The sequence below is a fragment of the Colias philodice genome, chromosome 13, assembly GCF_061535455.1.
Source record: "Colias philodice isolate Cphi_HAF_F1 chromosome 13, ilColPhil1 Martin Lab GWU primary, whole genome shotgun sequence".
In the NCBI taxonomy this organism is placed as follows: Eukaryota; Metazoa; Arthropoda; class Insecta; order Lepidoptera; family Pieridae; genus Colias; species Colias philodice.
Window position 1 is genome coordinate 2668202 of NC_143098.1, and position 20168 is coordinate 2688369.

The 20168-nt window shown below is 33.8% G+C and overlaps 1 protein-coding gene across 1 annotated transcript; it reads right to left on the bottom strand.

Moving 5' to 3' along the window:
- Window positions 1–1043: 1043 nt before the first annotated feature.
- LOC149483234 (tripartite motif-containing protein 3-like) lies at window positions 1044–19998 on the bottom strand. The gene is made up of 12 exons (XM_089702238.1): window positions 19475–19998; window positions 11860–11969; window positions 10718–11355; window positions 10387–10627; window positions 9885–10047; window positions 9284–9460; window positions 8616–8719; window positions 8260–8345; window positions 7617–7775; window positions 6695–6827; window positions 6075–6325; window positions 1044–5622 (listed from the first exon to the last, which is right to left on the bottom strand). The coding sequence occupies exons 1-11, from the start codon at window positions 19492–19494 to the stop codon at window positions 6078–6080; spliced, it is 2079 nt and encodes a 692-aa protein (XP_089558364.1). The 5' UTR covers window positions 19495–19998; the 3' UTR covers window positions 1044–5622; window positions 6075–6077.
- Window positions 19999–20168: the final 170 nt, after the last annotated feature.

A 20168-nucleotide genomic window follows, 5' to 3' on the forward strand; every position in this document is an offset into this window, starting at 1 on the left:
TACACTTGGAACTGAATTTATACTTTTTTATTATGTACCAGTAAATGTAATTATTTTTAATAATCATATTTCTGAATGAAATTGTGGGTGTCTATAATTAAGTGATAGGAAATTGTATGAATATTGATCTCCTTATTACAATAAAAGGTGGCAATTAAATTTTGTTGTTTTATTTTTATCTAAATACTACTTATTATTTAATCTATATATTTACTTACAAACTAAGGGACAAGGTGCAATAGTTTACTGAATACTAGTCGTTGATTCGAATTCACCGTGATTTTTTTACACGTTTATTTTATCGGTATGTACACCAAATTATGATACTGATTAATTTGACCAAAGTTTAAAAACAAACTTAAAATATTTTTTCACAAACATCTACATGTACATGACGTTAACTGCAACATGTAACTGCGCACCTCACAATCTTGCCATTTCTTTCCATTTGGGACCTCTCACGGCGTTTCCTATTGGTCACGCGCTCCGTGCGATGTTGCAGGCAAGTTTATAAATTAAGTGCCGCGTGGTTATTTAATTTTTTGCTGTTGAAGAATGTTTGGATAACATAGAACGAATTTGTGGCAATAAAAAAAATGTTGTGTGGTTTTATGAAACCACGGTAAGAGTGAAACTTTCCGAACACTGCTTTATAGTTTATACCTACTCGGCAGCCGACCGTCACGCGACATGCGCTACACAGACCAAAAAGTTTGAGACAATGTAATAAAAGTTTCACTTTAAAAGAGTACGTACAAATATTATTAACAGGGTAAACAGAATCACAGTGTATAGTGTCGTAAATTGTAAAGAATGCAGAATATATATAGTTCTTTGTTAAAAAATAATTATGCGCCATGAAAATTATAGTCTAAGGGCCACCGGCCAGCGCAGATATGGCGAAGCGCAGCGCCGCGCATTTTCCATTGTTGAACTATAAGCGACATTGATCTCATTAAAATAAAATTCAATTATCCATTCATTACCACATTCCGCATAATAACTAATAGGTAAGTGATGATATTAAAAAATAAAACACAAGATCGCGTAAAATTGAACTTTATTGTATTTTGCATAGTGACAATCAACATTATTGAGATACTCTGTGATTAAGTACAGTTTCACAGCTCTGATAAACATTAAATACACTTTAACTATACAATACATGTATCCATGAGCTTACAGTCAATTCCATCGCTTTGTCAATGCAAAAATATTCTCATGCCAAAATACAATCTCTCGTGTGGACGCAGTATGAAACCGCCACTTCTGATGAGTTCCTCTCTTATTAATTATTATTTAACAATATCTACTTAATGATTCGATCACAAATACGTTTGTACCGATCGCCGTTCCGATGCGCTACACTGTACTCTTAGTAAATTCTCCGTGTTTGTGGCTTATATAAATGCACGTAAATCCTAAAGGCAGTGTCGATGATTTGTGACGATTAAAACAGTGGTAAATATATAACTATGGGAAAACGACAACAGACAACACAGAACATTAAAAATAGCGGAATAACAATCGGTGATACACAACTGTAAGGTAACTACGATAGAAGGGACACTATGCTAAGAGGTGCTTCAAATTAATTGCTCCCAAAACATTTAACTTAAGGACATAAGGAATCTAAACAGTTTCATGTTTCGGGGTTTTAACTTCAGATCTATCTGTACGAGGAACAAAACATATTTCACCACAAGTGGAGTTAGTTACTTTTGTACTATATAATAATTCGTATTTATTATCTGAAATAAGTTATATCTGCTACTATTTAGACATAATAGAATTGAGATAGAAGTCTGAGGCGCTTGTCGACAAATTTATTAATGTTGAAGTGCTATGTTTCAGTCAAATCATTACATTAATATGAATTTAAGATGACTTATTTGATTTTTTTGACTGGATATAAAGTTGATTCGCTATAATGTAGTTAAATATACATTGAAAGTTTCGTAAATTTGAATCCATTTTGAAGAATACACGAAAAAAATAACTTATATACATCTTGATCAAAAACAAACATGATTCTTTTGCGATAGCTTATAAATAAATAACTTTTACATTTTACAAGACTTATTTTTAAAGTCATATTATGATATAAATGTCTTACGAAGGCGGTTGAAATAAAGCATGATGTTTTGGTTTTAACACTCGTTTTTTCATAGCCAAAGATATACTGAGATGAATCAAGCATTACTTATAACCATGACTTGAAATTACAAATTATTTTCATACATTTTCATATTGTTGAACAGGCGGGATGGTTTGCATGGTAAAACATCTTAAATTGACTTGAAAAAGCATTTCATGATACACTTCCGTAGGATAAATTGTAATCAAGTACTTTACGATTTACGGAGTAATTTAAAAAATGCGGTTTCCTATGATACCGATTTTGATATTTGTTTATGAAATATGAGAAAATATTCTAAAAACTTTGAGTTTTTTAAATATTCCGTTTTATTAACTCACGCCGACTTCGTAAGACTAGGATAATAAAATCAAAATTTATAAAAAGATAATTCAATGATTCCTATTGGAGGATATATTTTTTACAGGTTACCTTATATACAGTTTTTCAGATATTCAAGATATTCATATTATGTTTACGCTATTCAAGGTTTATATGTAGTTTTCGATACTACATTTTCTTCTATTTATATCAAATCAGTTAGATGGATATTTACTTTAGAGGGGTCTCGAATTTATTATAATATAATCTATGATAGTTGTGTATGGATCGGTTAATGTTGAATACTAATTGCTTCTCATTATGTTTTCACCATTTAGGTACAATAAACAACTGGAAATCACACTCAAAAATTGTCCGATGCAAAACAGCTGTTCCTACGAATGTTTTTTATGAGTGGTACAATAGACTTTGAAAATTACTACGACGAACTAAAGTATTAATTTCAATGACTGTTTTACCCAACGTCGCTCGAATATTTTGACGACCTTTTCATAGGCGTTTGTGATTCTAGTTGTTTATTGTACGTCAATATTTTTCATTCATAAATATTTCGACATAGGGTAAGGATTAAAATGATATCTTGTGATGATAAATCCAGTTACTTTTTATCAATCGCTGTTTTAATCCAAAATGATATCAAAGATTTGGTGACATTTTTACAAAAAAATTATGAACCTATCTTTGAGCCCATTTATCTAGGCTGGTCTAAATTATTATTTTCTTTCACCTCCTATACACGGTACACCTCAACAAAATTATGATTAGGTGTTTTAAAATGATATAGATTTATCTACGAAAATTGGAACTTTTTCGTGTGATATGATATTTGATATTAAGAAAATTTTAACAGCATATGGTCACATATGAATGGATTTTATAGATACCCACAAATATTTTCTCGAATTTTAATATTTAAAAAATCTTCTATCACTAATAACAATTAGATACACAATCCTATACAAAATGAACTTAAAACTGTCCTCAAACGTAATTTCTGTTCGAAAGAACGAACAATTAAAGCAAAATCAAGCTTATACATTAATTTTAGGTGTAAAATACAACGAACCAAAAGTAATCAATGTTTATACATCAAAATAAATTCAACCTTATTTGAATGAATTAGAGTCGGATTTACAAAGCACCAAAATTCTACTCTGGGTAGAATTTGGTGAGGACGTTTTTTGTCACTGATAGTTGTATCTAGTAGTTATTAATGATCGAAGTAAAAAAATACACAAAGCATATATTATATAAAGCACTTTTTTATATTAATGGCACTAATTTTATACAAAATGCTATTCAAGAACTCGATAAATTTTGAAAAAAAAATACAAAATGGCCACTAATTTATCACTAATATAAGCGATAACTTGAAGATATGTAAAAGATTGTAAATGATACTGCTCAAAATAAAACTTGAGCAGATTAAGTTAATTTAGTAGTTGTAAGTTAATGACACCAATTAATGAGGAATTGAATAGAAAATGTAGTATATTTGTTGTAGTCAAACCCTGAAGCTCGGGCACTCGTAGGTTGGACTGGTCAAACCTCAGGACTGGCATAATGACTTTGTTAAAGCCCAAAAAATAAATCGTTGTCTAGCTGAGGTGTTTTATGCGCGTGCGATGCCGATGCTGCGTTCGCCTACGCCCGAAACTGCTGCTGACTTCGGTCAAAGGGTGAAATTCAAATGTATTTCGAGGATTGCCCGATGGTTTTTGCCAAACCTAAGATAAACCAGTTCTTCCGCGAAGACATTGTGTTTCGGGATTTGGCTATAACATATTCGAGATATTTTGTTTTCGATGCGATTTCTTTTCGAAAATTCATCTACTCATTTACATGTAAATTGTAAGTATTGTTTTATAAAGAGGACAAAAATAATTCTAAACAAAAATATACAAGAATTTACACAAAACGCCAGAAATTAATAAACATACATTCGAGTCTTTCAAAAAAACATAGTCTCGTAATAAATTTGAAAAAAGTAAAAAAAAAAAACTTTATATTAACTATTGCAACTTAATCTATTTAAGTTAGACACCATTCATATTGTCACGTATATCAGATCTTGCCACGGCTCGTCCGAACCAAATTTTTTTATATTTTTTTAAGTGTACGTGTTTATTTCCACGTAAGTACATTTGAATCTTATTCCGCAAGTGTTAAGTCTCAAATTTGCTTGGATACTAATTCTGTTTCAGAGCGGCAAATTTCATGAATCAGGACATTATCTCTGCAATTTATTTTTATAAATGGTTGCGTTTTCATACACTTTCAAATAAATAGTTATTCATGAAGATATTTAGTTTTTTCGAGATTCAATAATATTTTAATAATTTAATACGGTGTGTGCGCCCTAAAACAGAAATTTGGTCCTAGCAAGTAACAAAGTGATTGACTTGATAAATGTTTATTCAAATAAGATTCAAGACGAAATCAGATTTAAATTATTAAAAAGATTTACCGTTATAAACCGTTATAACCGATAAACCGTTTTATTTTAAAATCATAAAAATAACTTTCACTTATCCATTCTTCACGATTTAACAGACTAGTTAAAACACATAACCCAAACAAAACATGCCACGTTACAAAAAAAAAAAAACAGAAAAATCAGTCGAAAAATTAACTAGACATAAAATTGAGAACTTACATAAACTTAATGCGAAATAAATACTGTAAGTACTACATCTAATTCGTGTGAACGCGAATGAGACAATTTTTTTTCTATAAAACAAACTTTTCCTTATTATTAACTCAGAAACTCTAAGCAAACCAAACTTTCATAACAATACGAAGTCATCATTTAACCTTTTAAATTTTAATATTAGGTCGTTTTTAGTGACAAATCGCTAACTCTAATAGCAAAGAACATTTACTTGACTGGATGAGATAGCCAAACAGCGATAAGTCTGTATACTCTCATCAACCGTTCTGTTCGTATATACGTAATTCGAGTGCTACAATTGCTGCACTCAAAACGATGCGGTTCTGAATCTCATTCCCGTTCGCACTGCGTGTGGTGGCCACGTCTTTGGTAGCTCGAGATTATGGCCGACATTCGATTCCCGGTTATATTCGACTAGCATGAAATTCGTTCACCATTCACCTTCCCGGCTCTGCCATTCGTTCGCGGCCATCTGAAAAAAAATAGTCGAATGATCTGTATGTTCGAAAATATCGCTTAGATATAAGTTGTTTGTATTATATTTTCATATACATTATAATATGTCGCTATTTTAATCTATTAGCTGAGCAGAACATATCTAGAAGTATTGAAACTGGCTGTTAATGACTGTCAATGTAAGAATAGAAAATTTTCAATACTGATACTGGTCGTATTTGCAAATTCTTCATCGTACATGTTAATATGAGTACTGAATACGATTTCGTTTGCTTTAAATCATTTCTTGTCCGATTAAGTTTATACTTACGCAAATATTCGTAAATAAGGGTCTTTTCGTCCCTCAAATGTGTTCCCGGACTAAGGAACAAAGATCCTTCTAAATAAATCAGCTATATTACTTGAAGATCTTATGCATACCACCTTGACAAATAAATTCTCTTCACCAATGAAGAAATAGCTACTTACCATTCACCAATACGTATGTAACCGCAGACAATCCCCAGCAAGATCTGCCAAAAGGGCCTTTTTATTGGGCAAAAGGGTCAACCCGGCAACCCTACGGGGCCTCTTGTCCGCTAGTTCACAAGCCGCTACAATACCGGAGCCCTGGGGCTCCAAGACCACTAAAGCTGGCTTCCCTTTGATGGAACGAGCACAGACTATGTACAGGCCGTCGGGAGTTTGCTCTAGGGCTATGCCTCCGTAGCCTCCGCGACCTGAAAAAAATGAAGACATTTGTGGGACATTTTGATATAAATTTTTAAGGGGAATTGGTATCTGGTACTCTCTTATGTTAATTATTGGGTTGTGAGAATTGAAAAATAAATATATTTAATGCTATTTAGTTGTTTTTATTGCAAAATGCCTGATTTAATTGATCTGAAAGATTCGATTTCGTTTGGTATTTTACTCAAAAACTACCATAAAAATGACTATTTTAAAGATTCTTAACCACAATTAAGATATATTTTAACTTAATATTCAATGCCGTATTTTTAATTCATATAATATATCTTAACCCAGTACTCAATGGTACATTTTTAATAAAAAATTAGAGAATTTTAGTATTCGTATGATTTACATACCTTTAGGCACTGGCGCGAGTATGGTCTGCAAGTTCCCCTCAGCATCATAGATTCTAACGGCCACGTCTGCTATGATAATCAGGTCTTCTGTTAGAGCCAGACCACCTACAAGACCTAAATTTCCACTGCCAACCTGGAATCAAATGATTTTTTTGTACTGCATGTATACATAACATAACGCATAATACTAGCTCATTAATTATTCCTCTTTGTTCCTGTCTGTTCCGTCTTCCTGGAGAACCATTCTATTAAAAAAAAACTGCATAGAAAATTCGTTGTGTAGTTTTAAATGATAAAGAATAGTGAATAGAGAAGAACATCAATGATACCATACATACCCTGTGGTATGACAGAATTTCGGTGGTAGAATATTTTTCGTTCCCCGTATCAATAACGGTAAGCAATAATTATTATAATTAGTACTGCTTTTTTTAGGGCGGCCGTACACGGACCGCTTCAAGCAGTTGAGACCGACGGCTTCAAGCCGCGACAGCACGGTGAACTATAGACATTCATTCACCGCCGTACACGGACTGCTCGAGCAGTCGCGACCGCTTCAAGCCGTCAACTGCGCGGTTTGTAGCGACAGCTCGAGCAGTCAACGACCGACTGCTCGAGCAGTCCGTGTGTGTCGCTCAGCCGTTAATTGCTCGAGTATTCCGTGTACGGCCGGGCCTAGTTTTGCACTCAAAATAATGTAGGTACTGTGCTAACGCAGGATTTTCGGCCGCGTCGCACAGTCACATAGCGTCGCCCCCAGTTGTCCCGTAACTCGCGCCACCGACCCACGTCTAGTAGTTAGTAATTAAAGTAATATATATTTTTGTGTAACTTAGAGGAATATCTTATCTATCTATCTTTAATTTCATCTCCCTACACACCGCTACACTAAAATAACATCTATTGATATCATATTACTGACCTCCCGCTCAATATTCCCATGCCTGTCGAACACGAACACAGACCTAGCGCCATTATCGGCGACGGCGATACGTCGCGACTCTACATCTGCCGCTACACACACCGGCTCTATGAGACGGTCGGACTTTATGGTGCGTAGTGTTGTGCCGTCTATGTTCACCTGGGAGGAGATATATAAATAGATTAAAGGAAAAAAATATTGCCAAAACATTATAAATTTAGCCATCTACGATCTTTGTTCACCTGCGGGGAATATATAAATGATGGGACAAAGTATTGCCAAACTTTTATTAACTATAACATTGAGTAGATCAATGTAAAAAATTGCCAAAACTTGCTGCATTTGTTTTTCATATATATTTGTAATAGTAAATAGATAAATAAGGCTCTAGTCTGTCAATTGTGACCGAGTCGTTTATGTTAACGGATTGAAAAGGAGCAAATAAGTTTAGTTTCATTATTTATTTCGAGTCGGTCTAGAGAGATAAGATATTGAACTGAGAACTTGACTCTCTTTCTAAATGTCAGATATTTTTGATAACAGGCATCCATCATCCTTATTTTTATCTTTTATATTTCTACCATCCATACATACCAAATTATGAATTGTTTCAATACAAAAACAAAAGAATAAGAATAATTACCTCAGTAACGGTTCTGGTCCGCCAATTAACAGCAACAACGCCTTCTTCTGTGACCGCGATGCCCGTACAGCTGCGACCGGCCAGACCTAATGACAACATAGTTTTATTTTATTTCAATTATTTTCTACAACCAAAAGCTTTAATTTTACTTTTAATTTTAAGTTTTAATGTCAACAACAAAGTGTAAAATTAAAATGTAAAAGTATAAGCACTTTACTGGCTATAAATCGAAGAGAAAGATTTATATTACATATTTTTAAGTAAAAAAAAATGATATTTGAGAAAATTTATTTTCTTATATTCCTCACAAATAATATTGTTTAGTAATAAAGACTAAATTATTTATGGAACCTTACCTTCATTTACGATATGAGTTTTAAATGCAAATGTTTCGTCGTCCAACACTTTCACTCTCGAGTTGCCAGCATCCAACACGTAGATTTCGCGACGTTTTGGACATCTGGTAACGCAAATAAATTTAAAAGGTTAGGAAATTGATGTTGTGAATTTGTATTTTCATAGCATTTTGTGTAATTTAAATTTATTAAAAAATATTGTAAGAAAATAGCAACAGGCTTGTTGCGTACTGAAATTTTTATCGGCTAGAATTTTTCTTATTATTTTTTTGTTTTATACATTGCCAGCATGACATACGGCCAACCAATAGAAAGCTTTTTTTTTCTTCATTGTGCATATAATACAGGCCAGCGCGCGTCACGGGCTAGTTTTGTCATTTGTTTTAAGCTATTGCATAGATTCTATCGCGGGTCTTGAGCGTGCGGACCGAATCGAGAAATTTACTAAAAAAACCTCACGCTTCCCACTCCGACGGACACGGAGGTGTGGCAAGAAGGCATAGCATGCAATAGCTTTAACGCGGCAGTCCCCGAGTGCCACACGTCTTTTTTTTCTGACCACACTATATGTGTAGCTGGCCAGCGCGACGGATTGAATCATTTCATTTTTTTTATCGTGCATGTAATAAGTGGCCAGTTGTAGTGTTATTTTCTTGTCCCGTGTGTACCTGGCCAGCGCCACCGGCTGGCTGAGCTGCTCCTTGCCGGTGCCCCGCGCGCCCCACACGCGGTCGGGCGCCGCTCGCGCCGACACGTGTGCCCGCAGCGGTGAGTCGCGCACTGCACGTGCGAATACGAGCACACGCACGCTGATCGCGCCTGCGCTCCATGGTCGCATTGTTATACTGCAATATAGCGATATAGTTAATTAGTCTTGTGAAACGGAAAGTATACGCAAGAGCATACTGCAATATAATATGTATATTATCATGAATTGGTTCTGCGAAATTGAAACTACGGGCAAAAAGCAAGTACTTTTATAATTCACGTGTTGTGCTTATATATAATATCATATAGGTATAAGTATTAACGTTCAGAAACTAAACTAAATAAATGAGAAAATCAAGTCATGGCTTGTCATAAAGCAAAAATTTCCCAATCTGTGTACTTATGCTCGCAGACACTTAATATGCATGCGTGTTTATAAGTACGTACGTGTGCATGCGAGCGCACGTGTACATACGCATACATACTTACACACACGTAAGTACGTATGTGTATGCGTTTGTATACATGTGGGTATATGTACATGTGTGTGTGTGCACTCACCGATAAATCCCCGTATCAGTATCAGTAACAGTACAAGCGAGCGGTGCGTCGTCCAACGTAGCGGCGGCGGTCACCGGGTCCCCGCCCGTACTGCGAGCCTCGCCGTGGTAGTCCACTGTGCGGAGTGATACCACTACTTCGAGACCGCATACGCATGCTGATTCTGGATATACAAAAAAAAATGTGTGCGTGTACAAGTGTACACACGTAAGAAGTGAAACTTCTTTATGACCTTATTTTTCAAAAAATAATTTACTATATGCAACTTTACAGAAATACGTCGAATCACGCGTGGTAGGGATAAGAAAAAGATGGCGCGTAACGGAAAAATGTCACGCGTAACGAAAAAATGTTACACTAAATTTTTTTCCAACCCTGAGAAGAGACTCTTTAATGTCTTTAAGATTTTGAACATTTCATAAAAGTAGAACCAGGGTCATAGTGGTCACAGCCCCCACTATAACTTGTATATAAATTTTAAATATGTAGATATATTTCTTACCTAATTGCAAAGTACACAACCCGGGGAACGTGGTACTCGTCCTAACTCTGCCCAGTTCAGCCAAAGCTTCGGACAACCTCTGTTGCGCGTCATTATGTGCAAAGTCCACAGCCAGAAAGGCATTTTCCCTCGGTTCTGCCAACGCCGCAGCATCCCCCAGTCTCGCACCGAGCGCAGCGGCGCGACTACTGACTTCACGCACTTCGACTTGCTGCTGGAGGCCAGAACATTCCGCTTCTACCTGTAACGGTAGCACAAACACATGTTTAAAGATTTTCTTTTTTCTATTTGCATGCTACTGCATATGTACAAATAAATAAAACTGACTAACTTTAGATTTCTCAGCGTCAATCAGTTTCAACTGCTCTTCCAGAAGTTTCCGTTTATGCGTAGCGGCGGCCGCTGCGGCAGACTTCAATTCGTTGTGCCGTTTATCTAACGCGCTTCTCAATTCAGCAAAGTGTCTATCTATCGCCTCATCAGCTGCAGTTGCCGCAGCTTCGAGCCGTCGCAATTCACTAGCTACTGCCTCCCGCGCCGCTCCTAGCTTACTGAGGCACTCGTTGGCTCTATACAATAGTATTTCGGACATTCTCTTTAAAGCTATCGAGAACGGCACTACGGTGTGATCGCATGGGGTGTCGCTGTGGGGTCCGTCGGCGCAATGCCGGCAAAATACGCAATCGCACGTCTCGCAGAATAACAACTCTCTGCCGGGGTGGGAACTGCACTGGGGTATGACTTCGCGTCTTTGCCTTGCCATTAAATCGAGTAGCTGGTTGACGAGAAACGAAGGAGGTAAGGCTGGCACCCCGCCCCGTGGTATGGTGATGAGTTCGCGACAGATTGGACAACGAAAGCTACCGGAGTCCCTGGTTTGAGAAGCGGCTATGCGAGTGAGGCAATGTAAGCACACGGTGTGGGAGCACGGGAGGAGCTTCGGGGTATGTTCACCTCCGTCGTATGTACCTGTAATCGATACGAAAACTAGTTAATACAGTGTTGATTTTAATTTTATTATATCACTCTAAAATCTATTTTCAATAACAGTTTAATGATGTGAAATGCTTGATTGTAAGAAAATATTTTTTGAAGAATGAGGGTAGACATAAAAATAAAATGTGTCACAACGAAACTAGCACTTGCATAAAATTTTAACCTACCAATTGTAATATTTTAACCTAGGTACATGTAATATTTCAAATTCTACAAGAATTATTAATTATAATAAATAATTTTAAAGTATCATTAGGAATTTAAAATTTGAAATATTTTATACATAAATCATAATATCTTGCTTAAATAGTGTGTCCACATGAGACCAATAGAGGTAAATTTAATAATTATATTAATAATAATAACTTATTATTACCACAAGAATCTGTATTTTCTATGCACATCTCTATTATTAATCTGTGGTTACACCATAACTACAGTGCAGTGAAACATGCATATAAAATGAGGTGTACTAACACAGACAGGTGCCGCAGGTGAGGAAGCTCTCGTTAAAGTCCTCATAGTTGATGGAGACCGTCTCGACGAGCGTGGAGCTCATGCTCGCCATGCCGACTCCCAGCCGTGAACTGTTGTAGTGAAACATTATTATGCGGTCCAAATAAGAATAGGATGGTCAATGAATGAGGCTTTTATGTGTGAAATATTGTTTGATAAATTTACTATAGAATCCTTTTTGCATTCGAAATATGGTTTATTTTATTTTGCCTGACTCTAACACACTCTAACATAAAATTACTTAGCTTATTCATTCGATCAAATGAGAACTATTATGTCACAATGTGGCAATATGGCAATTCTATTCTTAGTTGGATCGCAAGTTGACTTGACTTCCACTTATTAAAAGATTTATTTGGCTTCTTATTCTCTATAAATAATATTTCAATAAGCAAAAATCATTTGATTGCTTCCTATTAATGATAATAAAGAATGTAAGCTTGTGTTTAATTTTATATTGCATGTCTGTCTTATACTATTTATTTATTTAAATATTAATATTGATTACAGCTGGCTCTAGTATATTGTTTTGCACACATAAATATATCTAGTTATTGTTTACGAACTACTAAAAATAAAACAAGATGTAGTATCCTGGCATGTAATAAATAATATGTATTTACTTTTCAAGGCTAGGAAATATTTAATTATAACAGATATCACTATAAAATGTATGTGATAGATAATTAATAATTATTGTATGATTCATTACTGTTTTGTATTTTATATAAATCAATCACATGCAATTACTATAGGATACAAATGCGAGACTGTGTAATAATGAAACTTATTTTATAATCCATTTTATAATAATAATGTCGATTTTTTAAATAAATCTATTTCCATATTCAATTTTAACCATAAATCTAGAATTTACTTTAACAATGAACATATTATTATGAAAAAGTATATATATGATAGGTTCCATAAATAAATACCAGATATTTAACGATTTCTCCATTATTTATTACTTCAATAGCAACCAACCTGATACACTTATGTAATCAATATAATATATACAATAATTCCAGATCAGTGGAAGGCAAGTTAAAAGCTATTTCAGTGTAACAATTAAATGATATTAGCAATAGGTATTTAATTGTATGAACTATAAGCAAGAGGAAAATAGTGACCATTATAGCAACAAAGGAAATGATTCATTTTGTGGTATTTTATGTTTATGGGCTTGACTGAGTATTGGAGGAAATATTCTGATACTTAATAATTAATATAGTATAGTAGATATTGGTTTGGGTAAATAGTAGTTGGTAGTAAATTAGGAAAGATTTCCTACAAGATTTTATATCATTGTAAATATAGGTACATATAAACTATAAAGTAGGGATGTAACGATACATGATTTTGCCGATACGATACCGATACCGATATTTGTAGTAATGTATCGGCGATACCGATACCGATACCGATATCGATGGCTTGGTAGAAAAATAAATAGTGAATTATGCATAAAAAGTTACCAACATTTAACAGAGACAACTGTTAATCGTATTCTTTTAAATAAAAATGCCAAATAAAAAACAACAAAACCATTTATTTTAGTATTATTATTTTACGAAGTCAGTTAAACTTTAAGTAATACACATACAATCAGTACCTAATAAAAGTTTACTATTCTGCCGTCCTTTAACTAGAAAGCCGTTAAGCCCACGAAGTGAGTTTCGAGTAAATGGCAAAAAACACGGAAATCGTTATTTCTTAAAAATTATGACACTTACAATAATTATTGTGAGATACGTCGATCGACATTTAATTATATATAAATATTAGTTTTTACCCAGAAACTGTTATAATTTATTTTTAAATTCACTTTTTCCCGTTTAGTTCAGCATATAATCTGAAAATTTTAACTATTTACTGGACAAGACGGCCGTTCACATACCATAGCGACTTTTTAGCTAAGTAATTTAGTATTTTTATATTCATTTTGTGATTTTTTTTTTTATTTAGTAATAAAATGCTTACCTAAAACGTCGTTAAGCCACTATAACTACTTTTAAGCTATGACTTTCGTTTTAATTTAAATTTCAAAAACTTTTTAATCAGCGTTTAAGGGTTTTTGGATGCTTTTGTACTATGATTCTATATAGTTGTACTAAATTTTAATCTTACTAATGTTAAAAATTTGCTGCTGTCTGAGGCTTTGCTCTCGGGAATTACATCCTCTAGGTCAACCAATAGAAAGGAAAAGGATCAAAAGCTTTTAGGTTTAAGTATTAAGGATTTAAACCAAAACTTCGAATCGATAAGTCCGGGGTTCGAGACCGGGCGAGCGCGCAGGAAATAAAACGATTTTTCAATTTATCTGCGCATGTGAGGAACATCGTGAACATCGTGAGGAAACCGACATGTCGAAGAATCAAAAGTTCGACGATGTGTGTCATCCGCCAACCCGCACTTGGCCAGCGTGGTGGATTATGGCCTGCCGCCTGTACCCTCATAGGAGGCCCGTATCCCAGCAGTGGGAACATATATGGGCTGATGATGATTAAGGATTTAAACACTATCTAAATTAATGGTTTTAGCGTCTTATTGTGAGTAACAAGTATTTTAAACTCTTTTACTAAATGACTCTTTTAAGTTTTCGATAAAATTAACCTTTATTTCTCGTCATGTTCACGTTTATTTCATTACAGTGGCTCATTAAGGGGTTAAGATTGAGATAAATCTTCTCGCTTTTCTTTTTTGGAACCGTATATTCATTTAGAATTGCAATTTTAACGTTATTTTATAAATATTCTTCTGCGAAGCCATCATACGAGTCACGGATATGTAAGTACATATAGAACCACAAACAATGTAAACATAAATCGTTTCCTGAAAAAAAATTAAGACTTGTGCACAAGGTTTTTGAAAAAATACACCCTGGTTTCAATAGGGCTTCAAGCTCTTACATGTGGGATGCTCTTAATAAATAATGTAGAACCGCTTATCAAATGATTAGAAGACTCTTTCATCCACATTCAGAAAATATAATATACCAGAATATGTGGAAAATAGCAGGAGGTAGAAAACTTTTTATTTGCTACAATGTAAAAAATACAAATCTTAATAATCTAATACATATAAAGATAAGAAAAAATAGCAATAGTTGCAAAATGGACTCCCCGTCAGCGGGTAAAAGGTAGTGTACTCCTAACAATTTTTGTATCACCATCTCTAGTACATTGCTTGACAGTCGATTACTAATTCCACCCAAGGGGTAAATTACATAATTAATAAATAGTTTTAAAAATTAAATAGTACAGACTGTCTTTCTTCTCTTTCTCGGTTACAGAGACAAATCAGAGTCTAAACAGAGAAGTACGATTGAAAGTTCGCACTGTCGTAACCATTACCTACCAAATTTTCGTAACTTTGACTTGTTATATTTTCCGTAATTAAGCTGCTAGATTGTTTAAAACTTAGTAAACCTGATCAGAAACAATACGTCTTGTAAAAGAAAATCAAAAACAATCGGTACTCTGCTTGGGAGCGACATTATTTCATCATCACTCTCATCCCCAAAACTGATGCATCACCAGAATCGGATAACTGCCCTTTAGCTAAAAAATGAGGGTTAGCTGCTTTGTAGCTAAGCAAAAAAGTGTTATTAGAATTTTTCCTAAATAAAATTACTTAACTAAAAAAGCGTTAAGGGCGAGTAACTGCAAATAAGGTAAGGATTTCCATTGGAATCGTTATATGAAAGCATATCATTAAGCAGTTATAGTACTTTTGCGTCCCTATAGTCAAGTATAATCTGATAACGTACTTTTAGTCAAGTAAAAAGCTAAAAAATAATTATTAAATCTGGTGGTTAAGGTACTTTAAAGGAAATTTAGCGAAGAAGTGTTGGTTAGACGCTTTCAAGTTATGGAATCGCTGAAAATTGTGTTACTTAACGGCTTACAATATTTTCATATATTTATAACTATTAATGCTAGAGAAATGATTCTTAGACAGAAAGATAGAGAATTCTGAACTCTATCACCCTACATTTAAAACTGAAAATTGACCATTTGAGGGTTAACGGCTTTTTAGTTAAAGGACGGCAGTATTGGTAGAGTTTTTTCAGAAAACAAAGTGCGCACGCGCGGGCGGCCTCCCGCATCGTTCATTGGGCGCGGATTTTTGAATTATTTGATATCAAAAAAATTGGTTGTTTGTAAAGTAGGTTTACGATCGAGATGTTTACGTGATAACATAATGCAGTGGCAGCGCTCGAGATGAAACGGGAGATCGGTCCGTCTCTCTCTCGTTATACCTGCGATCGCGCTCGTGAGGTTTTGGTGTGACACAAGTTTATGAACATGTCACCCGACTAAAACGATTTTAAAAACGTTATCACGTTAAAAATTAAAAAAATTCAAAATTATTTATTTCTTTCCTTTACATAAACAAATTTGTGATTGGAACACTCCTAGTAAGCAAAAATGCTTGTGTCAGGAGGTTCCGCTCTTCCTTAACACTATTACAGAAACAGAAATAAAACAATATGAATGAATACAATGCAAAAACATAAAAGAAAAGAAATAATTTAATAAAAAAAATATCGGTATCTTTTAAGTTTTCGATAAAATGACTCTTTTAAGTTTTCGATAAAATTAACCTTTATTTCTCGTCATGTTCACGTTTATTTCATTACAGTGGCTCATTAAGGGGTTAAGATTGAGATAAATCTTCTCGCTTTTCTTTTTTGGAACCGTATATTCATTTAGAATTGCAATTTTAACGTTATTTTATAAATATTCTTCTGCGAAGCCATCATACGAGTCACGGATATGTAAGTACATATAGAACCACAAACAATGTAAACATAAATCGTTTCCTGAAAAAAAATTAAGACTTGTGCACAAGGTTTTTGAAAAAATACACCCTGGTTTCAATAGGGCTTCAAGCTCTTACATGTGGGATGCTCTTAATAAATAATGTAGAACCGCTTATCAAATGATTAGAAGACTCTTTCATCCACATTCAGAAAATATAATATACCAGAATATGTGGAAAATAGCAGGAGGTAGAAAACTTTTTATTTGCTACAATGTAAAAAATACAAATCTTAATAATCTAATACATATAAAGATAAGAAAAAATAGCAATAGTTGCAAAATGGACTCCCCGTCAGCGGGTAAAAGGTAGTGTACTCCTAACAATTTTTGTATCACCATCTCTAGTACATTGCTTGACAGTCGATTACTAATTCCACCCAAGGGGTAAATTACATAATTAATAAATAGTTTTAAAAATTAAATAGTACAGACTGTCTTTCTTCTCTTTCTCGGTTACAGAGACAAATCAGAGTCTAAACAGAGAAGTACGATTGAAAGTTCGCACTGTCGTAACCATTACCTACCAAATTTTCGTAACTTTGACTTGTTATATTTTCCGTAATTAAGCTGCTAGATTGTTTAAAACTTAGTAAACCTGATCAGAAACAATACGTCTTGTAAAAGAAAATCAAAAACAATCGGTACTCTGCTTGGGAGCGACATTATTTCATCATCACTCTCATCCCCAAAACTGATGCATCACCAGAATCGGATAACTGCCCTTTAGCTAAAAAATGAGGGTTAGCTGCTTTGTAGCTAAGCAAAAAAGTGTTATTAGAATTTTTCCTAAATAAAATTACTTAACTAAAAAAGCGTTAAGGGCGAGTAACTGCAAATAAGGTAAGGATTTCCATTGGAATCGTTATATGAAAGCATATCATTAAGCAGTTATAGTACTTTTGCGTCCCTATAGTCAAGTATAATCTGATAACGTACTTTTAGTCAAGTAAAAAGCTAAAAAATAATTATTAAATCTGGTGGTTAAGGTACTTTAAAGGAAATTTAGCGAAGAAGTGTTGGTTAGACGCTTTCAAGTTATGGAATCGCTGAAAATTGTGTTACTTAACGGCTTACAATATTTTCATATATTTATAACTATTAATGCTAGAGAAATGATTCTTAGACAGAAAGATAGAGAATTCTGAACTCTATCACCCTACATTTAAAACTGAAAATTGACCATTTGAGGGTTAACGGCTTTTTAGTTAAAGGACGGCAGTATTGGTAGAGTTTTTTCAGAAAACAAAGTGCGCACGCGCGGGCGGCCTCCCGCATCGTTCATTGGGCGCGGATTTTTGAATTATTTGATATCAAAAAAATTGGTTGTTTGTAAAGTAGGTTTACGATCGAGATGTTTACGTGATAACATAATGCAGTGGCAGCGCTCGAGATGAAACGGGAGATCGGTCCGTCTCTCTCTCGTTATACCTGCGATCGCGCTCGTGAGGTTTTGGTGTGACACAAGTTTATGAACATGTCACCCGACTAAAACGATTTTAAAAACGTTATCACGTTAAAAATTAAAAAAATTCAAAATTATTTATTTCTTTCCTTTACATAAACAAATTTGTGATTGGAACACTCCTAGTAAGCAAAAATGCTTGTGTCAGGAGGTTCCGCTCTTCCTTAACACTATTACAGAAACAGAAATAAAACAATATGAATGAATACAATGCAAAAACATAAAAGAAAAGAAATAATTTAATAAAAAAAATATCGGTATCGGTTGATTTATTATCGGCGATACCGATATATCGGCTTGCCGATATATCGGTATCGGTATCGGTATCGTTACATCCCTACTATAAAGGTTATTTTGTAATATATGTTAAATAACTTCTATGCTATTCAAAATATAAATCAACTAATAGAAATATACATTTGCTAAATTTATTTTTCTATTACTTAAAAAAAGAGATTAAAAGTACATTTTAATTTATCATTGATAATAGAAATTTGTGCTAAATTTAATATATTAAATATTGAATTTATCAATGGATTTGATGAAAATTTCAACCATGTTATTTAGTTAAATAAATAAATAAATAAATAAATAAATAAATATTATAGGACATTATTACACAAATCGACCTAGTCCTACAGTAAGCTCAATTAAGGCTTGTGTTGTGGGTACTAGGCGACGATAAATATAATATTTAATAAATACATATATATAGATAATAACACCCAGACCCAAGAACAAATAATTGAGTTCATCATACAAATATTTGCCCTGACCGGGGATCGAACCCGGGACCGTCGGCTCAGTAGGCAGTTACTTTACCACTGCGCCAACCGCGTCGTCTTGATGATTTAGGCACAAAATGTGTGTATAAAGCTTTAAACATCTGAGTCATCAATTGTAGCACATTGTCCATGATTTATTTCATTGCCTCAATTGAATCAATAAACTACATAATTATACTACCAAATACATAAAGAGCATGTAACTTCGATGTTTTCATATTAGGACCTTATATATAAATGAATTAATATAATAATGCAAAAAGCAAATAATATACTTATCAATAAATTAGCAGGGTGTGCCACATGGTGTTGAATTTTATTTGTTTTGAGGAAAAGAAGCTTAGAAATCAAATTAATTTTAATCAAGAGTATTCTGGTTATTCTTTATGTTGTACTTATTATAATTTTAGGATATCTAAGTGAAACTGTTGAGGCACTTACATTGAACCAACAAAATCATGTAATATATTCAAACAAAAGTAATAAATAGATATACTTACAGGAATGAGCAACAATACATGGACGAAATTTGCAGTGCAATCACACAGGACACTAGGTATAACTATTTCATTATTAAGATTCAGCCAATTTTAAATACGGATACATTTCAAAAATAGTCGATCGTGTAGTGTGTTTATTTATGCTGATTGTTATTTTACTAGGCATTCCTCTATTTTGTTAAGTCAGCGTTATATCGATAACTTAAAACATAACTGTAATGAATCCTTTCATAACAACCCTCATTTGTATATATACTGTTGTTTTACAATAATACACAACTAAACTCTTTCGTAATCGATCGATATTTATGAGAAAAGTATTCGCGACAAAGAAAGAGATATGATGTTATATTTTATGCGTATAAATATGATTATTGGAAGTAATGTCTTATATTCCACACATTTTTGCACATGTTACATATTCATTTTAGAGAAATGTGTTATCCAATTGCAATAAAAACAGCTTTGTTTCCAAATATTTATAAAAAGTATTTTTGTGTCAACCAACTACCATTACCCTCGTTTGAACTGTCAATGTCAACTGTCAAATTTCTGACTTATGTCAACATTCTATGGAATCAATTTTTACTCTTGTAACCAGTGGGTCGACACTTAGAACATCGTTTTGCTTAGGCTTCCATTATCAAGCAATTTTAAACTTCATTCAATTGATATAGAGTTCAAATTATTTTGT